Source organism: Cricetulus griseus, chromosome 6 (genome assembly GCF_003668045.3).
Source record: "Cricetulus griseus strain 17A/GY chromosome 6, alternate assembly CriGri-PICRH-1.0, whole genome shotgun sequence".
NCBI classification, from domain to species: Eukaryota; Metazoa; Chordata; class Mammalia; order Rodentia; family Cricetidae; genus Cricetulus; species Cricetulus griseus.
In genome coordinates, this window is record NC_048599.1 from 149,802,306 (window position 1) to 149,830,018 (window position 27,713).

General features: G+C 49.9%; 1 protein-coding gene across 1 annotated transcript in view; it reads left to right on the plus strand.

The window, feature by feature from the left end:
- Positions 1-27,713, plus strand: part of Nek6 (NIMA related kinase 6) — a 74,002-nt gene that overhangs the window by 21,113 nt on the left and 25,176 nt on the right. The window contains exons 2-4 of the mRNA XM_027423654.2: positions 18,895-19,013; positions 25,678-25,818; positions 27,179-27,241. Coding sequence (XP_027279455.1) covers positions 18,924-19,013; positions 25,678-25,818; positions 27,179-27,241 — 294 coding nt within the window. The 5' untranslated portion in view covers positions 18,895-18,923. The remainder of the gene's footprint in view (positions 1-18,894; positions 19,014-25,677; positions 25,819-27,178; positions 27,242-27,713) is intronic.

Consider the following 27,713-nt stretch of genomic DNA (forward strand, 5'->3'; position numbering starts at 1 on the left):
CCCCAGACTGTGTATGGCTAGCTTGGTAGTAGATTGAAATTAAAAATTGAAAGTTAGCTAGGTATGGTGACATACACATTTAGTCCCAACACTCCGGAGGTAGAGCAGGCCTATGAGTTCAAGGCCAGCATGGTTTATAGACCAAGTTCCAGGACAGCCAAACAAAACAAAACACAACAACAAAAAAGTTAGATTTCTGCAGACTGCTTATTCATTTTTTACCATTACAAATTCAAAAAGTCATTAAGTTTGAACTATGGTTAAATAAGACTGATTGTAAACCACCATGTGGTTGCTGGGAATTGAACTCAGGACCTGTGGAAGAGCAGCCAGTGCTCTTAACCACTGAGCAATCTCTCCAGACCTGAACTATGGTTAAGTAAGACTGTTTGTACTTCCAAGATCATATTCTCAGATTCCAGTAGTCACAGAATACACTTCTTGAGATGGGACATTTGAGGAAATGCCATTCTGCAAGTATAGGGAACATCTGGAATGAGAGGAATCTCGAGCAGATAAGGACCCAGGGAAGGGAGGGAGAGAGGAAGGATCAGGCTAGGACTGCAGGGGAAGGTCCCTCTACCCTGCCTATGGGATAGCAGGAGGTCAGGGTCCTAACTCCAGAGCCTGTTCACCCTGTGCCTGTGGTAGGTGCCCAGGCCACATTCACGAGGCTTGTCTTTAACACAGGCCATCATTTTAGTCCTTTGGAGGCATCATCTGGGGTAATTGAGAACCTAGAACTTCTCAGTTTAGCATCAGTCCTACCTGGGCTGCTCAGGAGGAAGAACTCTCTGGAGAGTGACAAAGGCTGGCCATTCCCCTCCATTCCCAGCACGGGCAGCCAGGGAATGGATAAAGGAAGGAAGGAAGGGAATCTGGCCCAGTTTGTTCATCAGGGACCCTTACCTCTTTTGGCAAAGGCTCTGTGGTCAGGCAGTTCCAAGTATTCCAACCATGACACCTGCTAGAGAGATCTTGAGCAAGTACGCACATTCCGAACTCAGATCCTAAGCTTCACTCTGCCTCTTCTGTGAAGCAGATGTAACATTCTGGTCCTGCCTAGGTCAAGAAGAGAAACTAGTTTGAGGGTGTGAATCCTTCCTGTGCCCAACACAGGGCCTGGGCCTTGTACATAGATGCTTTTAAACGCTTGCCAAGTAGAAGAAGCTGTCAGCATTAACAGAACGCTGCTCCTTGGGGCCTGCCTGTCGGCAGGTCTCCCCAAAAAGAATTCCTATAGGTGTTTCTTTTCGGTTTTTCCATGCCCATATGAGTGAAGGTCTAATGTAGGTGTGTAGCCATGAGCATGGGACAGGTGCTTCAGGCTCTGAATGCTCACATGACCCGTTTAGTGGCATATACCAGCACTTGGTGTGTAGGTAGACACAAGGCCCTGTGGCTCTGACTTATTGATGAGAGGACTCCACTGCCATCTCTATGGCTTCTCTCCCCAGCACACAGCTGGGTCTTCCTAGTCTCTAAGTCTTTGCACATGCTGTGCCTTCCCCTTTGAACACCCACCCTGCCCTCTCCTCACAGGTACTTCCTGTTTGGAGGAAATACTGTGTAGCCCCAAGGACCTCTCTGCAGGCTCCTGGACAGTGGAGGCCTGGTATAAGAGGGTGGAGGGCCGTCTTGACTCCTGGGAAGAGGAGGGAGATGGTGGTGCCTGCAGATGGACTTTCTAAATAATGATCCCATAGTGCTGAAACCATGAATAGAGCCAGGGAGTTTCCTGAGTGCTCAGCACAGCATTCCCTCTGTAGATCCCAGTAGCTGGGGAACAGAGCCCAGGTGGCTCTTAGACAGTTACCCCAATTGCTCTTGGGCCTAATGAGTGGCTGCCCAGGTCATACCTGCCCCAGTACCCATTTCTAGAGGCTTCCTGATGCCTATAAAGGGAACATTTGTGCGCCCAGAGCCCAGGACCTATATGTTAACTCCCAGAACTTTCCCTGCATTTCCATTTCTGGTGATGGCACCTCTTAATTTTACAGCAGAAGATTCTGTGGGATTTTCCTCACATGTCACAAAGCTACACTGGGTTTGTGGGTGCGTGCCTGTATGCCATGTGTGTGGCAGTCAGGAGTGTGTCAAGCATCCTACTCTGTCACTTTAGGCCTTATTTCTTTGAAATTGTTTCTCTGTACCTGGACCTAGGCAAGCAGCCAGTAAGTACCAGTGATCCTCCTGTGTCTGCACCCCACAGCATGGGGGTTACAGGTATGTGTGACCACTCCCATCTTTTTATATGAACAGTGGCTATTAGAACTCAGATTCTCATGTTTACACAACAGACATTCCGACACACTGAGCCATATCTGTAATCCCCACCCTGGATTATTGTTGTTGTGGTGGTGGCAGTGGTTTTTTTGTTTGTATGGTTTTTCGAGATAGGATTTCTCTGTGTAGTCCTGGCTGTCCTGGAACTTGCTCTGTAGGCCAGGCTGGCCTCAAACTCAGAGATCTGCCTAACTTTGCCTCCTGAGTGCTGAGATTAAAGGCGTGCACCACCAGCTGCCAGCCCTACTCTGGATTTTAGATCTTTCCTTTGTTGTCACCCAGCTCTGTGAGTTTGTACCTCTCTGAGCCCCAGTTTCTTTCCTTATGAAGTAGAGACATCGGTGCTAGCTAGCCTCGTAGGGGTGAGTTGATGCGTCCACATACATGGCCTGTGCATGGCATGGGGAGGGGCATGAACATGTGACTTGGTGACTGTTTTTTCCTTACTTAAGAGAGTCAAGGGAAACCAAATTAGCTGGCTGTTTGTTTAAGCTAAAAAATGTTGGAAGAATTTTGTTTGGGAAGACAAACTTGGGTTTTCGGTCAGAACCATGCTCCCTCTGGAATTGCATGGTTGAATGTCCAGGCATATTTTAAAAGCTTGATGGCCACCCAAGTCTTTGAGCCTTCCACATGGATGCTCTGAGGTCACAGTCTTCCGGAATCCCTCACACAGCGGGTCTGCTTATTGCATCAGGAGTGGCACTTCCACAGAACAGCTATGTCTGACTTTGAATAGATGTTCTTTTTTTTTTTTTCCCCTCTCTTTCTTGGACACATGAATGGCAGTCTCCCTCCTGCAGTCCCCGAGGCTGACCTGTGTGTAAAACTCCAAAACATTCTTGTTTGCATGGACACCTCTCAGCGAGACTCAAAGAGACAGGTCGATGGCTGCTGTGACTCAGGGGGCCTCCTGAGGGGCTCCTGGGGCTCCCTGGTCTATAAAGGCTGCTAAGTGTACTGAAGAAATTAGACTTCACCAATAAGCCAGCAGTAGCTGAGACTGTCTCCAAACTGTGGCTGCTGCCTAATTGGGGCCTTTAGTCACTGTGCAGTCTTCTCTTAGAACAGGAAGAATGCTTGGGACCAGCCAACACCCACTTCAAGCTGGGTACTGAGATGTCTGTAGTCAGGGTCATACATTGCAGAGTCAGGTCACCTGGCTTCCACCTAGCCCAGGTAGCTTGCCTTTTTGCTTCAGTTTTCTTCCTTTTGCAAAATGGAAAAAATGGCATACCTACCTCACAGGGCTACTGAGGGGATTAAGTTAGATATCGCTCAAGCACATGGAATTGTGCCTGGTACAGCATCAATAACCGAGGGTAAACTGAGGCCCCTAGAAGGTCAGGGACTCATTGGTGGTCATGTGGCTAGCCTGTGGGGCAGCCAGGGCTGCAGCACATGATCTGTTGTCTCGTGAACACATCCCTTCCTTCCTGCTCAGTCAGACTTTCTCAACGGTCTTCTCAGAGGAAGTCGCATGACCCTCAGCCACAGGAATTCCAGCATCAGTGCCTGGAGTCTCCTTGGCTGGCTGAGGTCTTGCTGCCTGCTGCTGTTTTTCCATCTCTTTCTTATAAAACTTTGGAGGGTCTCCTCTGTCCTTGCAAATAGAAAACTTAACCTCTTGGCCAAGGAGTCTGAAGCCTGGAGTCCCTGCTGTGTGTCCACCCCCGAGACTGTTGTCTTGTCTGTTTTCTGACCTGCCCACCTGTGATTGCTGTAGAAATAGACCAGCCATGTGGTGCTACCCCAAGCACAGGTGGTTGTGGATGGTCAGGGTAATTGCTGATTAAACAAAAGCTGATGACGCATCCTTCTAGGAAATTAGGCATACCCCCAGAAATGACACCCACTTCCTCTGTCTTGCCTCAAAGGTTATCTGAGTCATCAGCACTTTCCCCACTCTTCCAGCACACCTCCCTGAGCCGAGGCTGAATGGCTGGGGTATCCCCTCTGTGGGCCACCAGGGTATCAGGGTATCAGTAACTTCCTTGTTTCTACTGGGCACCCAGCTACAAGCTCTAGCAACTCCAGCCTAGGGTGTGAATCTGACTCTTATGGGGGTGGGAAGATGGAAGTGGGGAGAAAATGACCACAGACTTTCCAAGCTACAGTCTTTGCTTCTATGAAATTTATAGATGAAGAACCCAGCAACACTGTATGGGGGCTCTACCATAGTCAACCCTTTTTTCCTTCCTACCCAAGAGACCCTGGATATCATCTGGGACCACACAGAGCCATAGCAGGTATTGGCATACCATTGTGGAGGTGTATGGAAGACTTGGCCAGGCCAAGAGGCCTACAGGAAACCATTTGTATTGTATCAGGGGCACTGAGAGTTTAGCCCTTTCATGGAGCCCCAGAACCCCTAGGGGAAGGCGTGAAGCAAAGGAGCCAGGAGCCCGGACTAGAACCCAGGATACCAGACACATAGTCTCCTGTCTATCTTCTTCCTGGATGGCCCAGTACCAACAGGGGATTGTCTGGCTAACATGGCCTAGCCACTTTGACATCTAATCAAGGACCCATTGTGTATCACTAGCTTACTTTTACCTCAGAGATGGGTCCCATTTCTGCTCCGCCTATCTTCCAAGACTGTCAGGAGCTCCCATAAGGTGATATGGATGACAGTCCCTCTGCAGACCATCAGGAGTGCCACATACAAAGAATGCATCATTGGTGCACATTCATACCACAAGGACATCTGTTCAACTATGTTCGTAGCACCTTTGTTTGTAATAGCCAGAACCTGGAAGCAACTTAGATGCCTCACTGAAGAACAGATAAAGAAAATGTGGTACATTACACAACAGAGTACTACTCAGTGGAATAAAACCAATGATATCTTGAAGTTCTCAGGCAAATGGATGGAGCTAGAAGAAACCATCCTGAGTGAGGTTACCCAGACACAAAAAGTAAAACATAAGCCTTCATCTAGTAGCTGATGGAAGCAGAAGCAGAGATTTATAGCTATGCACTGAGCCGAACTCCTGGAATCCAGTTGTAGAGGAGGAGGAGTGATGAGCAAAGGGGTCAAGACCATGCTGGGGAAACTCACAGAAACAGCTGACCTGAGCAAGTGGGAGCTCACAGATCCCAGTATGACAGCTGGGGAACCAGCATAAGACTAAACCAGGCCCCCTGAACATGGGTGTAAGTTGGAGAGCCTGGAAAGTCTATGGGGCCTCTGGAGGTGGAACCAGTATTTATCCCTAGTGCATGAATGGGCTTTGGGAGCCCATTTTCTATGGAGGGATACTCTCTCAGCCTAGATACACAGGGAAGTGCCAAGGTCCTGCCCCAAATGATGTGACAAACTTTGATGATCCTCCATGGGAGGCCTCACCCACCCTGAGGAGTGGATAGGGGGTGGGATGGGGAGTTGGTGGGGAAAATGGATAGGAGGGATAGGGAACTGGGACTGGTATGTAAAATGGATTTTTTTAATTTAAATAAAAATTCATTTAAAAGACCCCAAGAATGCAACATTGGTTACCCTGGGATGTTATTATGTCTCTGACTCATACTGTTCAATACAAAGTAGGTGTTCAGTGTTGAACAAGTGACAATAGCTAGTTTGTTAAACACCTGTTGTATGCCAGACATCACTTGGGAACTTCTGTAATGTATGGCAGTTCTCTCATACTCATGGAGCTTAGGTATGTGGGAGGCTGTCTGTCTATGTATGTATGTACACACACACACACACACACACACACACACACACACACACACACACAGGCTGGGGCTCAAAGTCACACTGTGTAGCAAGGAGTCACAGCTGACTCCTCAGCCTGTGTCCTCTCCCTGGCCCCCAATGGCCTGCTGGGGCAACTCTCTGTCCCTAGAGAATGTTTAACAAAGCAATGTCACTTGATTTATACTACTTGCTATTTTCTTCCCATGGTTGAGTTCAACTGTCTCATAAAATCCCTAAAGACTTACCGAGCTCCTTCATGCTCCACCCTTGCAATGCAACACCCTACTCTCACCAAGGCCACCAGGAGTACACTTGGGCCTCGAGTATCTATGTCTAGGTACCCTCAGGCCCCCCATACCAGGTATCACACAAAGACCTTGTGGGTGGATGAACCCAGAGGACAGTCTGCAGTACTACAGTTAGGATATGCAGTGTCCCCAGCCCTCCATGTCTCATATTCCTGCCAGGCGCAGAGCACAGCCCTGTAACCACCAGGATATAATGGACAATAAAAGTCATGGGGAAATAGTGACTCTCCTAGGACCACAGTAATCCCTCCCTGCTCCGTGATGCCTGCCAGAGCCACTAGACCTGTGATCATGAGAAAGATAATCATTTAAATATATAGGGTCTGTTATCAGTCCAGGCCAAGATTTATGTATTGAAGTGGTGGGGGAAGGGGCAGCTTAGATTCATCCTGGTAACTTGTGAAATACTGTTGTCATCTCTTCCGGCTCCCAGCTTCAGGAGGATGAAAAGGGAGCCTGGGTGACCTGAGGTCCACCAGAGGCCCTGAATGCATCAGGCCTGGGGTCCCTTGGAGGGTGTGGAATGGCTTTACTGTGAAGGATTGGTTTCACAGAGCATGTGCTGCAAGGATCTGGGTTTTTTGTTTGTTTGTTTTGTTTTTGGTTGTGTTTTGTTTTATTTTTTGAGACAGGGTTTCTCTGTGTAGCTCTGGCTGACCTGAACCTCACTTTGTAGACAGATCCTCCTGCCTCTGCCTCCCAAGTGCTGGGATTAAAGCATGTGCTGCTGCTGCCCAGCAAGAAATCTGTTCTTTGAGTACTGCTTGGCTCTGAAATTCATCCTCACTGTCACAGTAACCACACATGAGCTCCTATGTGTGCTTGGGCCACAGCAGGTATTTACCAACCTGTGTTCAAACAATCCCACAAGGTAGGTCCTGCAAAAGCCCCTGTTTTCAGGAGACAGAACTGCAGAGGTAGCTGGGACCCTGGCAGCATAGGATTTGAACCTGGGGCTCTCAGACTCCAGAGCCTGGGTTGAGCTACCTCCCAGAAGCCTCCTTGATCCCTCCAAACAGCATAGTGAAACACTTCGGTCTGGTTGTCCACCCCCTCACCGTGCCCCCAATTTGCTTCTTCTCAGAAGGCAGGGATGTAGCTCACACAGGGGAAGTTACAGGCCTGAGTTCTCAGCCAAGCTCTGCCTCTCCAGCTGGAGCACGGTGGACCAGGCTATTCCTTCATCTGTAGGTAAAGGACTGCCTTGCATAGCAGCTTTGTGAACATGCTTACTGCCAGTGTCCTCGAGTTAGGGGAACTCTGGATATAGCATTCTCTCCATTCACTGCCACTGTGGTTGTGTTTGGGAGCCCACGGGGAGGGGTGCTGGGGACCCCCACATGGTGGTAGCAGAGGGGGCGTCCTGGGAACCCCCACATGGTGGCAATAGCATGCAAAAAGGGTTCTCAGGCCAGAGAACAGATCCTCTTGGCTCTTCCATGCCTGGAAGAGTTGCTTCCCTCCTGGAAGTAGGCATGGGATTGGATACCAGACTCCCAGCTCAGTTTCAGGGACCCCAGTAAGTTACAAATTCCCCTTCACTGTTGTCAAACATCGCACAAAAAGGATCACCTCAGACCCATGTTGTAGGTGGGAAAACCGAGACCAGAGACAGTCTTGGACGTATCTGAGACTAAGCAGCCCTGTGGGTGCCCAGGTTGTAAGTCCCGGGCCACCAAGCTATGTACACCACAACTCAGAGCCAAAGTCCCTGAGGTGGAGTTAATAGTGGCCACATATTAAAGGCTGGGGAGATATCCCAGGAGATAAACCCTTGCCATATAGTCATAAGGGCAAGTACCCAGTTCATTAGCACCTATATAAAAAGCTGAGCAGATGTGTGGCCCAACAGTAATCCCATTGCTTGGGAGGCAGACAGAGGAGCCCCAGGCCAAGCTTCATGTTCAGTGAGGAACCCCATGTCAGTGAATAAAATGGAGAGTGGTAGGAGACACTGACTAAAAACTCTGCCCTCCACACATGTGTGTGAACATGCACACAAAATCACATGTGTGCCACACCTTCACACACGCAAAACAAAAAATTACCCTTTGAAAAAATGACCACATGCTCCAGATCCAATTCATGCCCAGCAAATGTCTGATTAGGAGAGGCATAGGAAGTAGCTGCAGGACTCGTGATTATGTAGCCATGTGGGTAGCAGAATCTAAGGAGATAATGCCATTGGAGACTGGAGGGAGCTCACTGTGGTTCTCAGGAGGCCCACACCCAGTTTGTCTGGAACCTTCTCTGTGAACCAGACTGATGGGGTCATGCAAGAAACAGGTCTTTGACCACCTCCTTCTTGGGAAAATCATACTCAGGACCTGGCCTTTGAGTCCAGCCCCTATGGATGGATGGCCTGGGCCCAGCAGCTGTCACCAAGGGAGCTGGTACTAGGCATATGCCCGACATTTGGGGCTGGTGGGGAAGTTGTATTGGCAGATGGCCAAGCCCCAGTGCCAGAATCTGGCACAGCACAGCCTCTGGGGCTTCAGCTGCTATATGCCAGTGTCAGTGCCCACAGTAGTGGAACTGCAGATGGGTTGCAGGGTAGAAGGGCGCTTGTTCCAGAAAAGGCAAGTGTGGACTGTAGTGTGAAGCGTGGAGCAGGCCTGGGGACAGTAAATGCTATCCTCATTCCTTGTAAGAATATAGAGGACATGTGTGGCATGTGGAAGAGCCAGAACATGAACCCAGCCTGCCAACTATGCCTTTGAATCCCATGTCCTCTGCTGAGGACACGGGATTCTAGTCTAGTCCTGCCTACCTGTCTAGTACTGAAACTTTGGGGATGGATGGGTAGCAGTAGCAAGAAGCTATGTGTGACCACCCTTACTTCTTCTTGGGACTCTGTTGGATTCTCTTCTGGCCCGTGGCCCCAGTAAGAACAGAGGCCTTTTGTCTTTGGCATCCTGGGTTTTCCAGTTGTTAACATAGTTTCTACATAGAAGACACAGCTAGAAAGTCTTGGAAATGGGGGATGGGGACTGGGAACCCTGGACCTCTGGCCTTGTTTTAAAGAGCAAAGTCCAAAGACTGAGTAAGGGTGGACTCAAATGCAACAATGATTCCACTGTTTGGGTGTCTGTTAGGATCCAGGCCCAGAGCTGAGCACTTTTGACCCCTATAATGTCATATAGTCCTCTAGTATCCTAGGACAGTAGATGCTGTCCTTGTCCCCATTTAATCTATGACCAGGGCACATAGTGAGAGCAGTTGCAGAGCCAGAGCTCAAAACTAGCCCTGGGGTTTGACAGACCCTCTCTCATGGCCTGCCCAGAACACAAAGAAGAGGAGGGGGCAAGCTTTTGATTTTACTAAAAATACACCCCTTGTGTGTGTTCATGCATTCTCGTGTATGAATACATGTGGGGGATCAGGAGGCCACCGAAGGTGTCACCCATTGCATCCATCTTATTCGAAATAGTCTCTTGTTTGTGTCTGCAAGCAGCCTTGACTTCTCTTCTTACAGGGAGTGCTGGGAGTGTAGACCCGCTTCTATGTCTAGCTTACTTGGGTTCTAGGGATCTGAACTTAAGTCCTCACACTTGCTCAGTGAGCCTTTCCCCCACTAAACCATCTGCCCAGCCCAGGAAAGACTAGGCTTTAAAGGGACAAGGACTTTTATGCTTGGTGGGGTGTAGCACAAGGGACAAGGAAAGGATTCCCTCTTCCCTCTTGGATGGACTGACTCATTGCATCCAATGTCCAAGTGCCAGGTGATGGATGGAAGTGATAGCCTGAAGGGAAAAATCCCTTTGTATAAGGCATTATAAGGCATGGCATCAGCTTGGGGGCAGCAGCAGTGTGTGTGTGTGTGTGTGTGTGTGTGTGTGTGTGTGTGTGTGTGTATGTGTGTGTCCAGGCTGATGTTAGCCCTGTTGTGTTCATAGTCCCAAGTGACCTCTTACCATTCTTCCTGAGTTTCCTGGTGGATAAGATGAGAAGCTGACCAGGCCATCCCAGGAGGACTCTGCTAGCATTTTAAATTTCTATATCATCTGGTGGCCACTGCCACCAGCTTGAACTCCCTGGTAAGCAGGAGCTTCTGTGGGGGGCTGTGACAAGTTCCATTCACCATGGAGATGACAGTCCCAGCTATTTTTGGAGTACCGTGTGGTAGGGGAGTTTCCTTTTGGTGGTGTCTGAGGACTGGAGTCTTGGGAAGGGGAAGTCCCACAAGCAGACAGAGGGGCCCCATGTCCCTCACCTGCCTTGGCACTTTGAGATGCCATTTGGATCCTCAGAGGCTCTGGGCACCTCATTAGCCTTCAACCCTCAGCTGAGCAGACCTGCCCTGGAGCTGCTCACTTTGGAAGGTACCAGCCCTGCCAATCTCCTGCTATAGGGAGCTCTTCCACCTTTTTTGCTACTTGTACTCTGGGGGCTTGCCCAGCAAATGACAGGGAGCCAGAATCCAGAGACCTCCAGAGTCTAAATTCAAAGGGTCACCAGACCTAGCAGCACCTCTGCTATCCACTGCTTCCTCAATTGCCTACCAGCAGGGACAGCAAGGGAGGGCAGCAGTGTCACTAGCCTGAGAGACGTTTGACATTGCTGTGGGGCAGGACAGGTGCTAACAGCCAGGATCCTGTTAAGTAGTTCCCAGGCTTTGCTAGAACTCCTGGCATAGTGGTGAGGACAGGTGGAGCGCATTTCTGTGGGGTAGGAGCTGAAGCTGGGGGTATGCAGGGGGCCACTAGGGATAGCTGGCACTCTACTGGGCCTGAAGGCAAGCTGGGACAGACCTTGCAGCTGTAACCTCTTGGAGCTGCTGTGCTGGTTTTCTCCTCCTGCTGCTGGTTGTATGAATAACAGTGTCTGAGAAAGGATATGGAGATAGATGGATTTCCACTCTCAAGAATTTCTGCCTTGAAGTGTGCCCTTCCCTAGTCCTGGTTCTCCAGGCTGCCAGGGATGCCAATCTCTCCCTTGCAGCCTCTGGCAGCCTTTGCCTAACCCTCTGTGTGCCCACTGAGTCGCAGAGGAGAGTGACTTGGTCTCTACCTTTGAGGGAAGGGAAGCCATGATTAGACAGAAACTTCATGAAGTACCAAAGCCAAGCCTCTAGTGACACAGTGTGGGCAGGGGAAGGAATCCAAGAATTCTGCCTGGAGGAGGATGTGCAGTTGGGTATTTGGGATAGGGGTGAATTTTGCCAGGAGACCATTCATTTCAGATATGGGAGAACCTGCCAAGGTCTTGAGAAAATTCATTTCTGGGGTGAGAGCTCGGCAGGAGTCATTGGGGTGGTGGGTTTCCTAAGAACCTGGGAACCCTGGGGACCCTGAGGAAATGGATCCTAGCTTCCTGGTAATTTCCAAGGATTGCTCCAGGCAAGTGATAGAAATCCCAGACTTTTGGAGTCAGGGCTGGGTTCGCACAGGTCCCACTGTTTACCAACTTGATAGGTCATGTAACTTCTCTGTGCCTCAGTTTCCTGATCTGTTAAATGGGGGCTGCGACATCCACAGGTGGAGTATGTGCAGAGGACTCACTAAGAAGATCTCAGCTTTATTCTGAGCAATTTAAACCAGGGTCTCCCCCACAGAACCCCATTGTCTCACTGTTCCTTTACGGAAAGGACAGGTAGTTATAGTTCCTTTGTTACCCAGGAACAGTAACAGAAATGTGAGCAGGAGCTACTATTGATATTTGAAAGTCCCGGGAACCCCACAGTGTGTACGGTTTATTTTGGGTGTTTTGGCTGAGCCTCTCTGCCAGCCAGTGAGAGTTTGTCTGGTCAGCTCTCATTAGGTCCCTTTTATGCCAGACCTGGGCAAGGTCTAGTGTGTGTGTGTGTGTGTGTGTGTGTGTGTGTGTGTGTGTGTGCAGGTTGGGCATGGCTTGGGAACATCTCACTCTGACCTGTGGGCTTTGCCTTGGAATCAGTGCAGACTTGTTGGGGTGCCTCAGTGGGTAAGAACACTTGCTGTGTAAGCATGAACCTGAGTTCAGATCCCCAGCACCCACATACTAATAGTGGCATGACTATACATGCCCATAACCACAGCATGAGTGGTGGGCGTTTGGAGAGAAGACAGGAGGATTTCTGGAACTCACTGGCTACCAGCCTTGTCTCAAGGGAATGAATCAGAGATAGGGTACTCCTGAAGGCCTCCTCTGGTCTCTGTACATATGTATAGAAAAGAGAGCCTCCTGTGGTGGGCGTGGGTGGGGAGCAGGGACTTCTGGGAAGGGTTAAGCCTCTAAGAGGGTTTGGGGGAGGGAGACTTTGGAGGCAGAATCATGAGGATCACTCAGGACTGTGAGGGAAGGCAAGGCTGTGGGTGGAACCTGCTTCTTACTGAGATGGGGATTCAGGGAGGGCAGGCTGCAGCTGATTTGAGCATTGTTGAGTGTGGTTATGGCTGGCTCTGGAATACCCCAGAGGGAGCCTAGGTTGGTGGGAGGAAGGTAGATTTAGGTAGAGGTGCCAAGGGCAGGGGTACAAGAGAGGGAATAGGCAAGAGAAAGGAAGGGGAGAGGAGAAGAAAGTATGGGTGCAGCCTTGGGCATCACACAGCTCCAGGGAGCTGGTTGCATGTCTCTCAGGTCTCACTGCCTGGGTAAGGGGCCCATGTACCTCAGCGTGGCCTGCACTTAGAGAAGCCAGGTGTCCACTGACTATGGAGCTACAGCATCTGAGCAGTATGTGTGCTTTGGAGGGGCAGGGTTGGGAAGGGTAAGGGGACATAGGATCAGTCCAGAAACCAGACAGCATCTGTTTTTTCCAGCTTAACAGGCTCCCAGAATTCTGGCTCTGACTGCTTCCTGTCAAGTAATAAACCAATAACATCTGCTTATCCTGAGACTAGTGAAGAAGGGGTATTGGCCTGGGGAGTGCACTTTAGCCATAGCTGCATGTCTGGGCTGAATTCATTCATTCAGTCTACCTATTCATGGATGCATTTGTGCCTTCTTCCAAGGCAGTGTAGATGGACCAGGCAGATTGAGCGTCAACTGTGCCTGTTGCCTCCTGTGTGACCTCGGGCTGTCACTCAACCCATCTGACTTTAATTTCCTCCTCTGCATGTGGATTCTGATAATCATATGGAATATACGTAGTACATACCGTGTTCCTATCCAGTTTTGGTCCATGTGGCAGGCACTCACCAGTTGGATTTCTTTATCTCATTGCTTTGAGAAGCTGGTCAGGTAGTGCACTGTCCACTTTGTGGGCTTACTTTGACAAGGCCCTTTCTGGAGCCTCCGTTTCACCATCTGCACAATGAGAATAGTGGTACCTCATCTTAGGAAATGATAAATCACCTGCGGATGTTGGCTAAAGCTGTACCATCCTTGACCCCTATAGGTGACTAGGAGCTGGAACCTTCTGTGTTCCCATACTGGGCCTTGGGCCTCCAGCTCTAGGCTGCACCTTGGCCAGTGCTAGACTGTGACCTCTCTGGGTTAGTTATAAGCTCCCGGAAGTGGGCACCAGACTAGGCTTCTGTCATCAGGAGCTGTCTGGACATGTGCTCTAGGCAGGGCCCTTGCTCCAGCCTTGCTGGTGTCTTGAGTCACCCTCACAGAGAGCCTCTGGGAACCACTGGCCTCCATGAGGACTGGTGTTTGGCCATAGATAAAAGTGAAACTTACCCCAAGATGAAGACACCTTGGGAGGCAAGGGCCAGGTGACAGTCCTGGGAGAAAGGCTACTTGGAACTTAGAGTTCATCCTAAAACAACACCCATCCTGCTCTGACTCCTCAGGGTTCCTGCCACATTAGTGAGGGCTTTGACCGAGCCAGGCAGAGTGGCCACAGTTTACATGAAGAAAGACATGTGCAACGGGGTGTCTTTCTGACTTGGGGCAAATGTCTGGCCCTGACTGAGCCACAGCCCCCACGACTGCCATGTGTAGAGGCAGCTACCCTTCATTACTCACTGAGGGTTAGCATAAATAATGCTTACAGCATCCAGAGCTTCTGACTCCTTCCACATACCCAGCTCTGTTCCTAGTGTACATCTTCTAAAATATACAGTCTACCTAGATACTCCTAGAGGTCCATCTGATGGTTCACCCATTTCCCGTGTGTGGAAACTGAGGCCCTGATCATAGGAAAATGAGCTAACATTTGAACTCAGCCATGCAGGCCCCTCCTAAGCCCTAGGTTGTTCCAGGTTCATCTCTGGCTGCCTGGTAGACACATAACAGCTTTGTGTTACTCTTCACCAAAGCCAGGAGCCTAAGTAAAAGGCACATGGTATGTACATGGTACAGTGCCTCAGAGCGCAGGCACTAACTCACTTGACAGGAAAGGTGGTCTGATTCAGTGAGGCCTGTGGCTCTGAGTCACATTCCACAGATTTTTGGCCCCTGGCTTGGGCTTGGCAGTCACTGCCTCATTGCTCTGCAACTTGGCAGGGGTTGGGGGATCCTGGGACCCCCAGGGTCAGAGGGCTAAGAGACTCCCCTACTGCTCACAGTATGTCCCTCTGGTCTGCCTGGGCACTCTCCATCTTCTTCCAGATGCCCTTTATTGCAGCCTTCCTGCATCTGACTCTGGAAGAAGCAGGGTTTGTTTGGTTTTTGTTGTTGTTGCTGTTTTTTGTTTGTTTGTTTTTTGGGTTTTTTGTAGAAATGTGTGGTGTGAGGAGGTTGCGTTTTCAGTGGGGTATTACGGAAAGAAGGCCCTTTGGATATTCCTTGGGGGACAACCAAAGCCTTGGGAGGAGCCCCTGAAGTCTGAACCCAAATTTTCACCTGTAGCTTACTGGGAAAATGGCTTTGAGCCTCAGTTTCCCTACCTATAAAATGCAGATGTGTGGGAAGCATGATTCATAAAGAAGGGTCTCCCTCCTTCCCTGCTAGACTCTTTCCTATCTGGAGTGGTCCTCCTGGAGAACACTGTGGCAGGTGCTCCTGGGCTGTGCCTGGGACTGTACTGAGTAGCAGCACTTTGCCAATGCCAGGCCTTTGATAGAAGAGATGATGTGGACAGTAGCTGGGTGTGATCTGGAGGGCAGTGCCCATTGGGATGAAATGCCCTCTGTGGACAACAGCCGTAGGGTTACTTATCCCCAGTCTTGTGCACTGGCAGCACATTGCTCTTAAGTGGAGAAAGGGCTTATTTAGAGAGTTCCACTGGAAAAGATGACAGTGTGGTGGGTCAGAAAAAGGTTGCTACCTTAGTTCTAAGTCCTAGTCCCACTAGGTTCTAGTCCATGTGACCCAGGCATGCCTTCGACCTCCTTGTACCTTAGTTTCTTCATTTGTTCAATAAGATGATTACAGCCTGTATCTTGGGGAGTTGTGTTAAAGCTTACAGGGATGAAGGACATATTAAGGGCCCATGCAACTATCGTCATCGTTATCTGTTATTTCTGAGATGGCTTGGGCCTCTTTGTCATGGTCCTGGCACCTTGATTCCACGTAGCTGTTTGGATGCCTGATCCAGGAGGCATGACCTTCCCAAACAACTGCCAGACACCTCAGCAAGATTTGGTCTCAGCTGCTAAGTGAAAGAGTACAGATTCACACACAACCCCTCATGCCCAGGCCCTAAACACCTGGGGGCTGCAGCTAGGCAAGGCAGGACGAGGGAAGGGGAATTCAGACAGGGTCCAGACAGGCAAACAGGCAGAACAGATATGTGAATGGTCAGGACAGGACAACCTGTGGACCCATTCTAGAGCCTGAGATAAAGATGGAACCTTCTCCTGAAGACAGTTCTCCAACTTTTTCCCAGAGGTACCCCTAAGGGCAGAGGACGGTGAACATGTCACCCTGAGGGTGTTGAGGGTATTGCCCGCACCAGCTGCTAAGCCTGCGGGAGAGTCTGGTTTCATCTTCAAATTCATGCGCATTTTACATTGGGCTCACTCTCATACCCAGTTTGTTGTCACAGGTTTTCCCCCTGAGTAACAGCAGTGCCTGAGGAAGCTTCCCCGTGCTTATCTGTTTATCCTGGGGCTTTTTGTACCCAGTCCTCCACCATGTCATTCTGGGGGTGGTAGTGCTGCCACAGGATGCTCAGCTAGATGGTGGGAGGATGGAAGATTCTGAGGGCATCTGGGCCCATCTGCATCACTGTAAGGCTTATGTGGGTGGGTGCTGGGAAGGAGAGGCCCACCTGTGATGCCACATGTATCCCCAGTCAGAGACACTTGCATGTATCATGTGAGGACAAGCCACAACGAAGATGGTTAATGTCACAGACAGGAGTCTACATGAATAGCTGGCCAGGAATGGCTGTTTTGGTAGAGACCCTTGCTGTCAGGGTCTCTCCAGGCTGTCTCTGTCCTCTTGTGGCCTCACTTTCTGTTGATTTTATGTGCTGCAGAGTATGATAAAGTGCCCAAAAGAGCAAGAGGGGCTGGGAGACAACTTAGTCTGGAAAGCCCTTGCTGCACATATGAGAAGCCAAGTTCAGCTCCTAGCACCCACATATAAAGCTAGGTGTGGTGACACATGCTGGGGAGATAAAAAGGGGAGAGTCCCTGGGTCTTGCTGGCCAGCTATTGTAACCAAGTCAGTGAGTTGTAGATTCACTGAGACTGTCTCCAAAAATAAGGAGGAAACTTACTGATGCAGACACACCGTCTACGTCTGCCCTCTAGATGCACACACAGATATGTACCCATCCACACATTTGTACCCACTCAAAGAGTAATGGAGGTACAGGACTGCCCTAGGATACAGGCGGGATGGTGCTGGAGGCCAGGGTGCACACTGCTGTGCGCTAGGTGCCGTTGGTGCACCCAGAAGTTACAATCAGTCCTGGCTGGTATAGCTGGTAACAGACTCAGAGAGTTGGGGAGAAACTTACAGCCCAACCAGATCTGCAGGGTATTTGTTCTAACCACAGAAGTGTGCTGGTTCCTGTCTCACTGCTATTGAGAGATGGTAGGACCTTTAAATGGTAGAGCTTAGTGAGAGGTCATCAGGTCACGGGGCACTGCCTCCAGGAAGGATTGTTTCTCAGGAAATTCAATTGTTATAAAAGCTCAAATCTGACCCCCGAATGAATGACTGCTTAGCTTCCTGTCTGGCCATGTGATCTACCCTTTCCACAGGAGTCCCTGACACTGTAATGTGAGCTACCAAGAGTTTCCTGCCAGTGCTGATGAGACACAGGCTTCAAGCTCTTGGATATCCAAAAACTGTGAGCTCAGTAAGACTTTTCTTTATAAAGTTGTCCAGACTCAGGCATTTTGGCATAGTAACAGGAAATGGGCTGGTGCAAACAATCTCTTAGCTAGGGCCCTGCATGTGAGTTACAGGAGACAGGACTGACCAGCGTGTGTGCTTGTATGCTCATCCCCTGGAGATGTTAGGAAGGTCATCCAAGATACATAGGGACTTCGGCTCCCTGAGGACTATCGTACAGCTGCTCAGTAGCCTGGGTCAGGATCCCTGGAGTTCAGACTGAGATTGGGACACAAGGGTGGGTCTGTGGATACTATGGGGCTCTCATACTGCCTGAGCTACACTGATGCCTCTGTATGTGCCTCGTGGGACCCTGAGCCCAGGTCTGACACATGGAAGGTGTTAAAGACATACTGTGGGGTGCATGCAGGCTTTCCCACAGAAAAGGATCATGGGGTTGAGTGCAGGTCTTTCCCAGCCAGAAAACTTCCATGCACATCTGCCTTGGTCTTTGCCCCAGAGAGGTTTGTATGGTGGGAAAGCCAGAAGCTGCCTCTAGTTCCAGAAGTAGAAGTAACAACAGGGGAGACACTCAGTGGCCTTTTGCTCAGGCCTGGGTGCATAGTGGGAGCATTATCAGCCTGTCCAGGAGAGCTACCCTGTTGGAGGTTCACACAGAACCCAGGCCCTCCAGTGTTGTACACTGGGGTCCATCAGGGATGGGGATGTGAGGTCATCCCTGAAGGTGCTGCCAGAGTCTGGTTTTGTTCTCTTTCCTGGCCACTCAGGCTGCCCACTTGGCTTTATGTGCTGATGTTGGGGACAGCAAAACAAACTAGGCCTCTACTGAAAGTGTGTAGGAAAAAAATCAGGCTTCAGTGTTTGGTAGTGTGGGGTTGAATGTGGGGTCTCATGGTGCTTTGAATGAGAAACCTCTCGAGTAGGCTCAGGTATTTGGACACTTGGTTCCCAGTTGGTGCTGCTTTTGGAGAGGTTTAGGTAGTATATCCTTGCTGGAGGAAATACATCACTGGAGGCGGGCTTTGAAATTATATAGCCTCACCCTACTTCCTATTCCCTCTCTGTTTCATGCTGTGGTTGTAAGCTCTCAATTTCCCTGGCTGCCATGCCTGATGCCATGTTGTCCCTGCCATTATGGACGCTAACCATGTGAACTGTAAGCCAAAATAAACTTTCATGGTCATGGTGTTTTATCACAGCCACAGGAAAGTGAGTAATACAGGGCTCCTGGCTGGCCTGGAGTGGACAGTTCTCTTATCCCTGCAGAGTACCTCAGTTTCCCCCTTACAATGGACAATCCTAGCAACTGAGGCAGTATATTATACAGAGAAGATATCCTGAGGAATTGAGTCCTAGACTGGTCACTTATGAATAGGTGACAGTGAGCACAGTGACACCCGTGCTCTCTGCTCATCCATCTATAAAATGGAACAAGTGGCCAAGAGGAGAAAGTCACCAGGTCCTTATTTTCTGTTACAGCCTGTGACCTCGTGAGGCTGGCATGCAGGATGGCAGGACAGCCCAGCCACATGCCCCATGGAGGGAGTCCGAACAACCTCTGCCATGCACTGGGGCCTGCGCCCCCTCAAGACCCACAGGTAAGCCCATTCTTTTGTCTCCCAGGCACACTGAGGGTCCCTCACCCAACCCCTCCTTCCCTGTAGGAAACTGCATAGCTGCCCATCTCTTGAATGCTTCTGGGTACCTCAAGCCCTGTGCTTAGTTCAAAGATTTCCACTGAGGAGCAGCTCCATGTCTGCAGGTCTGTGCAAGGAGAGGAGGGACTCAGGAATGAGCAGAAAGTTCTTCCTGCTGTCGGCCTCTGATTTGGTCTAAATTATGTTCAGCCCTCTTCAGTCTTGTGGTTTAGAGGTGGTCTCCGTTTCCCTGTGCCCGCCTCACCCTGGCTTTAGATGTCTCTGAGGGCCCAGCTGCCTTTGGTAATGTTCTAAAGGTGGCTCTGAGTGTCAGGCACACTTAATACCTTTTCCCACTCTGTCCCCTGACCTAGAATGTCCTTCTCAGTCTTCCTCCAAGCCACAAGGCCAGATACTACTCTCTGAGGAGACTTCTTGCCCTTGGCCCATACCTACATGTGTTCCTCCAATGCATGAGAGCCCCCCATACCTGTGTGTGCACCCCACATGGCTCTGGCCTTGAGATGTTCATTCCTGCAGTGGTCTTCCCTTCCTACTAGATGGAAGATGTCTCTAGCCCCATGCACAAATGCATTCTTTGTGCCATGATGTCAGCGAGATACATCTGTATTTAGAAATACATCCTGTGTGTGCAATGTACTGCCTAGGATGTGGCTATGTGAGGCAGGCCCAGATCAGCTCTCAGGAAGCACACAGCCTCCAGGGATAGAAACATAAAAATACCAAACTGAAGGAACCCCAGGATTCCAGAGCCCGAGCAAAAGACCTGATGCAACTGAGAGGGCCAGACAGGCCACTGTAAGGAAGGGACAGGTAATGGCCTTCAGGGCAGCAAGCTTGGTGACTGGGCCAGATCCTTTAGGACCCTGTGGTCAGGGTCAGCTTTTTACCTAAAGGCCAAGAGGCCTAAATTAGAGGTACATTCAAGACAGCCATATTCCTTCACCATGGAAGACAGTTTCTAGCATCCTAGTTCCTGGTGGTGGACTAAAGGGTCTACCCATCGTGTAAATTATAAACCTCACAGACACCAGCTCAGGGAGCTAAGTGGGCTTTAAATTTGTATGTGCTTGCAGTCTTACTGTGTTGTGATCTGTGGCATAGGGCTACGTCAGCCCAAGAGAGGATCCTACTGCAGACCCACACAAACATGCTACATGAGCTCATGGACTGTGTGCAAGTATGTGGACAGTCCTAGGACATCTATGCCATTTGTACTCTGTGTTCATTGTAATAGTCCATTTCCAGGTAGAATCTTGGGAGGCACAACTCCAGAGCTGGGCCAGTACATGAGGCTGATGTCTGGGGCAGCAGGGCCTGCTTAGGTAATGTAGCCATTTGTCACATTAAGTCATTCACTAACAATCGAATCCCCCTTGATTAATCTCCAAGAATTAGCCAGTTGCATTTTGAGCAATTAGGGTTAATTACAGGCTCATTTGGCAGAGGAGAGAGGCCTGTAATTATTTCTCAAGCGAGGAGAGGCGAGGAGGCAGCAGTGACAGTGTCCTCGGCAGATTGTCGCACATGTTGGAGTGGGTGATGACATAGTTAAGTATAATTAGATGCAATCACTCAGTGCTGGCTGCTCTGGGCAGTGACTGTCAGGCAAGGATGCCCCAGTCCCACCTGCATCTGGCCAGTCTTGGAGACTTGGGGTGCATGGCCTAGTATGCTGTGCAAACTCCAGGCTGGCACAGGGTTGGAGGGTGGTTAGGAACATCCTCTGTCCTCTAACAAAGTGCCTATGTTTGCACCGCATCTGAGGAGCATGGCAGCCAAGCCTCTCCTATGTCAGCAGACGGAAACACTTGGAATGGACAGTGAAGTCATGTCTCTTTATGGAAGGAGGCATGTGTTTCAGCAGGCCATCCCTAGAACCCAGAATGAAGCTCTGCCTGCTCCGAGGTTGGGTGCAAAGCCTCTCAGCCTCAGTTTCATCGTCTGTAGAGTAGGGCAATAATGGCACCTCCATCCTGAGACTTCTGTGAAGTCCAAATGATGTGATGCTTTAAACTCCAGCATAGCACCCAACACCCTGGGTGTCAGGAAATGCCATGTGTAGACTTTAAGTTTTATAATTGAAAAGTTATTGCAGTTTTCAAAGCCAAAGCTCCCACAGTTAAATCTACCCTCTTGAGGCAGAAAGGTCAGAAGCTCCTAGAAGTCCACCTATGGCTTTGTTAGCCTTCCAGGCACAAAGCCAGGGGCTTTACAGAATCTGAGAGAGCCATCAGTGCATGGAAATCTGTTTGCTGAACCATGTCGTTGGCCTGTGAGGTTCACATACACGGAGGAAAGCTGGGCTTTACCTGGGATTCTGGTGATGGCTATATAAGAGTCAAAAAGGAGCAACCCATGAAGAATGATGCAAATTGTATAGACAGGGGAAGGTTTCTTGTGTGAGAAGCCCCTGCCAACAGATCTTCAGAAACCTGCTCTGGGCAATCTGAGATGACTTCTATTTGGAGAGAGTCAGTGCATACTTTGTAGGGGCCTGGGGGCGGCTATCCATGAGTGTGTGTTTCACAGACCAAATCTGTATGCAAACCTTCCCAAAGAGGTGATAAGTGAGAGGCAGGCGGATCTCTGTGAGTTCAAAGCCAGCCTGACCTACAGTGAACGTTCCAGGACAGCCAGGGATACACGAAGAACCTTGTCTCAAAAAACAAAAAAATAAAACAACAAAAAAGAAGTGATGGTGAATGGATAAGGTTTAATGAGCAAATATTAATGGCTATTGAAACTCAAAGAGCTGGGAAAATGGCTCAGTCAATAGAGTACTTGCCATGCTGTACACAGTGGTAACTTCTGTAACCCAGCACCAGGAAAGTGGAGTCATGTGAGCCTCTGGGGCTCACCTGCTATCCAGTCTAGCTGAATCTTATGAGCTCTGGCTTCAGTGAAAGACCCTGTCTCAAAAGTAAAGTGGAGAATGATTGAAGAAGACAGTGGACATTGACCTCTACTGTCCATGCGCGCATGCACGTGTGTGTGGGCACATACACACACACACACACACACACACACACACACACACACACACACACACACACACAATTGAGGAGTGTAGGCTTTGATCATAAATTTAGAAAAAGATTGTTTCAGGCCTTTATCTGAGTACGGGCTGACCCTTGGGACTCACAACTTACTGGGGACCCCTCTATAAACAGATAAAAAGGAAGGAACTGGAGGGCTTGAGGAAGAGCAGAGAATGGGGCAGCTAAGCTGGTTTTGCCCAGTGGATGACCAGGGATCAGGGACATGACAGAGAGAATATAGGCTCCAGAGCTGCAAGCAGGCCAAGCAGGTCACACACACACACACACACACACACACACACACACACACACACACACACACACCCCACTACCTCTACCTCTACCTCTTCAGCCAAGATTAAAGAACTGGTGCTTGGTCACTTGAATTGAGCCCATAGCAATGGTGGAACCTAGTGTGGGTTTTATAAAGATCCCTGAGGGTGGAGGCCTGAGGCTTACAAAGGGTAAAATTGGAGCAGAGTAGTATCCACATGGAAGTGCCAACTGCACTGGGGTGGAGATGGAGAAGGACCTCTGGTGTCCACCTTCCAGCCTTTGCCTGGCAGTGCTCTTAGCTGGCAGCTCTCAACTCACTAGGTGCCAGGATCGTCTTTTGGAGGGGGTGCTGCAGTTCGGATGTTTAGTGCCTGTCAGAATGTCTCTGTGCTACAAGCAATCCCTTAGTGAGGGATTGCCGATGGCCCATGAAGCCTGTAGTAGACTTCTAGGCTGGGATGATGGAAGTGACGAATTGTGCTAACAGTGTGATCACTGAGTCCTTCTGCCTCAGAGGAGAAGTAGCAGTGCTCTGGGGGAGCAAGAATGAAGGTTGGCTTTGGTTTTGAAATCAGCCACTCTGCTGAGCGAGGTTGGCCTCGCCGTGTCTGACAATGTGGACTCTTTGTAAGTTGAGCCCTTTATGCAATGCATATTTAAAACATTTCGCTTCATAGAAACCCAGTCCCCTGTAAGTTCCCTATACACATGGTGTCAGATGTCTTTAAAGGTGAAATTCGTTTACAGGAAATGTCATGCTGATGAAGTGTGCTTTTTAAAATCATAGAAACAGTTGCCTTAAAATTAATGATGCGTCACCAGATGAGGGAGAAGAGGCCTATCCAGTGTAAAGATGATTAAAATTCAGGTCAGAAGTCTGACTCAGTCAGACTAAATTTTTTAATGAGATTTCAGAAAATTAATTGGGCGAATGCATTTTTATCCTTCTAACATGTAATTTTATGCTCCTGTTTAGGGATCGAGCATAGGGAGAGAAGGGTTTTTCCATGACCAAGGCGTATTGTGGTTCAAACATTTTAAACTCAAATTAGCAAAGGGGTGGGGGTAGGGGTACTTGTGGCCCAATTTGATCTGACTTAGGATAGAAAGCTTGGGTTCTCTGGGCTTTCTGGGGAAGGATGAGTGTCCTAGGAGAGTCCTCTTCCATTGTCTTCTGATCTGTCCTGCCTGGGCTTCAGAACACTAGTGACATTTCTAGGAAGGATGTAGCTGGGGACAGTTGCCACGGACCTCAGCTGTCCTCTTGACTCCTGTACATCAGGCCACTCCTGCTGTCTGTGGTCAGGCTCTCAGAGGCTGCTCCATCCTCTTCCTCCCCCTGATCTACACCATCCTCCCTCTGCAGCCCAGGCCTTCTCCTTAGGGACACTGTGCTAGGAAGCCATGGTGGGGGATTGTTGCAGGATCAGCAGCCTGCCTCCTCTAGCCCTGGAACCTGGCTGTCTCCTCTGCCTTTGAGGGAGAGCTGAGGGCCACCCCTGCTCTAAGGAGACAGGAATGATTTCCCATTGTGTCGTCCCTACCAGCAGCCCACAGTGTGCAGCCCTAGTGAATGGATGACAGGCTCAGGGTCAACTCAGGTGCTCGGCAAACTGGACCATGCCCAGGGTACCCTGGGTTGAGAAACAGGCCTGGCAAGGCAGAGCAACGCAGACCTAGCCCGGAGGGTGAGCAGATTCTGCATTCCCCCAACCCCCAAATTAAATCAGGGTCAGAACTCCGATGCTCAAGAGCCATTGTGTCAAGAGATGCCCCACATCTAAGCAGAGACTGCCCCAGGAACACCCTGCTTAGCAATTTATTGGCAGTCTCCCACCCCAGTGGACTGGACAGTACTACCCAAGCTTCACTACAGTAAACCATTTCTCTAACTAGGGTGAGTGGGTTGCAATAGGAAATACAAATCTGGGTCATTCATATACAGATGTGAACTAGAACTTCAGCCTCAATGTGGTTTTCATCCACCCACCCCACAACTACCACCTCACATTCATTAGACTTTGGAGCCACGGCAGAATTGGGCAATGTGGCTTCCCTGGCTGGGCAGGGTGTCACTGGGGCCTTCAGCCAACAGTCTGTCCACCTACCCTAGTGAGAAGGCTTGTGTTCACAGGGCAGGTAGCCTTGGTGCTCACCCTTCTCCATCCTTCACTGTACCTGGGGGATGCTGAAGCCCAAAAGAGGAGGGCCTCAACCCAGGACCTCTGGCAGCCCAGCCCCAGATCCAGCAAGGAATCTGCTCTACTAGCCAGGCCTAGGTCTGGAGGAAGAGTCCTTCCTTGAGCTCTCAGGAGGAGTTCAAAGCAGCCCCCGAAGTAGCACACAGTAGGTACCTAATATGCAGCAGCATTGTCTGCAGTCACCTCTGCAGATACTTCTATCCCCATGGGCTCTTTAAGTGTGACCAGCTGTGCTCCTGCAGTTGACAATGCATGCTCACTCCTACTGGGGCCTTGAAGGAGAAGCAGAAAGAAGGAGCTGGCACTGCTGCACCTACCAGTCCTCACTTTTTCAGCATTGAGGAAGCAGTGGGACCCCTCTCAGGGTCTCTCTGAAGGTCTATTGAGTTGACATTGAGGTGGCAGCTGCATCGTGTGGGGCACGTATAGTGCTCAGCGGAGCCGGTCCTCTTAAGTGGCCACTTGGTAGGTGGGTACAGTACTGCAGTTACTTCAGAGTCTGCCCAACAGAGTCATCTTCCTCCTGCTCAAGTCAACAGGCAGGCATCTCTCAACCACCCTTCCATGGGTGCCTCTAGATTTCAGAGTCAAGGTCAGCCCAGCTGTGACCTTCCCCTTCCAGAGGGAAGGGCAGCATGAGAGAGGGCTGGCAGGAGGCCATCCATAGTCTTCTTGGCCAGGTCCCTCTGTTCCATCATGGCTTTCAGTGTTAGCTTGGCAGTCTCCATGGAGTCTGGTTTCTTTGTGTCACTGTGATGGGTGCAGGTTGTCCAAAGAAGCTCAGTGGTAAGCCACATATCTGAGCTTGCTTCCCCTTCCTGGTGAGGAATGGCTGGCTGTCCCAGCTGATGGTGGCTGACCTATGGTGGGAGGCTCTGGTGAACCTGGAGTGAGACTAGAAGTGCATTCTGCCCCTCTTGCTCTGACATTTGTCACACACACTACTTTCCAGGTCCATTATTGGGGGTGGCGAGTAAAATTCCTTCTTTGCTTAGAAGGTACTATTGGGATGCTGGGGCCCCAGCCATCTAGTCCCAGGCTTTCTGCTTCAGCCTAGCTGATCACCCATGCCTCTGTCTCCTACAGAGGCACCCCAACACCCTATCTTTTCGATGCTCACTGGCGGACTTCCAGATTGAGAAGAAGATTGGCCGAGGACAGTTCAGTGAGGTTTACAAGGCTACCTGCCTGCTAGACAGGAAGACAGTGGCTCTGAAGAAGGTACAGGTGAGTTTAGGGCCACAAGTCCAAGTGGCCTCACTGTTAGGATAAAGCTTGTGGTGAACCTTGGCGGATTCCATGCAGGCGAGGGTGACTGAAGCAGAGGGACAAACATACCAGGCAGACAGAGCTTAGTGAGAAGTTTTATTAGAAAGGGAAATGGGAGGAAGAAGGAAAGAGAAAAGAGGTAAAGAGATTCAGAGACAGAAGAGAAGAGGGAGACAGGAAAAGTTCTGTCTTCCCCAGGGAACAGCAGGAAATAGAGAAGGAAAGAGAGCGGGAACGAGAAGAGAGAATAAGTGGGAGCTACAGCATTTTGTAGCATGCAGACTACGAAACCATGGAACCCTAGGCTGACCAGGGTACTGCCTGAGTGCATTCTGCCAGGTGACAGGGGCAGGCCAGCATAATGCCTGAATCCTTACATTCACTGTGACCTTACCTCCAAGGGGACTCAAGTTTAGCCCTCTGTAAAACAAAAAGGAAAATAAAAGTATGCACACATTAGGTACCTACTGTATACAGGGATGTGCCCAGACATGGGATCCTGACAATAGCCCTGTGGACTGAGATTATTGTACCATTTTTTTAGATGAGGAAAACAGAAACCCACTAACTCTCTAGACCAGAGGGAGTTTAGGGGAAAGCAAGATACTCTCTGCCCCTTTGGGCTTTGGCTCTAAGAGTCTAGCCTACCCTCTATGACCCTTCTAAATGGAGGGGAGTGTTATAGCCGCAAGGTCGGGCTGGGAAGCACACAGCATGTGCCTGGAATCCTATGCACAGGCTGCTTTATTCTGCTGATTCTCCTGCAGAGTAAGGCCTTGAGGCTGAGTCCCTGAATAGAGAGAACTGCTCAGCCAGGCATCCATGGGAGAGAATGGGAAGACACTAGCTAGCTTCTTGGTAGCAGCATTCACCTGTGATGCTCACATTCTCTCCAGGCCTCTAGGGCATCTGGCTCCTGTAGTTGGGAAACGGCTGCTCTTTTCTTTGCAGAGGTTATTCTGGGCCATCTGACTTCTTTTTGAATAATGGCTACTGTGCTGGCATACTGCCAATGGCTGCCTTTGGTCCGCCCCTACAAGTCTTAGGCTTTGGGTCCCTGTTGAAGGAGTGACATACCACTAGTCAGGGTGTGACCTCAGCAAGGCTCAGTGGTCCTCAGTCCCTGCTCTGTGTGGTAGGCATTATGGGACACAAGTGAACTTGACAGCATGGTCTCTGACTTGGCTGACTTGGCTGTTGCTGAGAGTTGGGACTGTGCTTCTTCTGAGGTCTTAACAATGAGCAGGCTGAGCAGAGGGTCGAATCCAGTCTACAGGCACTGGTTTTAACTTCCATTTCTGGCTTCCTCTTGCCCTAGATCTTTGAGATGATGGATGCCAAAGCAAGGCAGGACTGTGTCAAGGAAATTGGTCTTCTAAAGGTGAGTGGCCTGGATCAGGCCAGTCTTGATTGGGCCAGCTCTCTAGGTTTCTACGGGTCAGACAACCTGGGCGTATCCGGACAGCACACATGGAGCATCGGGTTTGTTTGCAGTTGTCCCTGTCTTCTTCCCAGTGATCCCATATTGATTTCCCCAGAGCCACAGATAGAACTTCCAGACTGGACTTGGACCCCAAGCTGGAGGCTAGAAGAAGAAGAAAGTGTTGGGTTACAGTACTATTGTCTTCCTTTTCAAGCTGTGTGACTTAACTTTCACAAGTGACTTAACCTCCACCAGCCTCTGTTTAGCCATCTTGTAAATAGCAGGAAGACCTCCCTGACAGGTTTGAGAGGACTATGGAAACAAAACAACACAGGCCTGGGGACCCAGCTCTGTTGGTAGAGTGATTGCCTCAGAAGCATGAGTATAGGAATTCAATCCCTAGAACCAATTTTTTGTTGTTGCTTTTTGT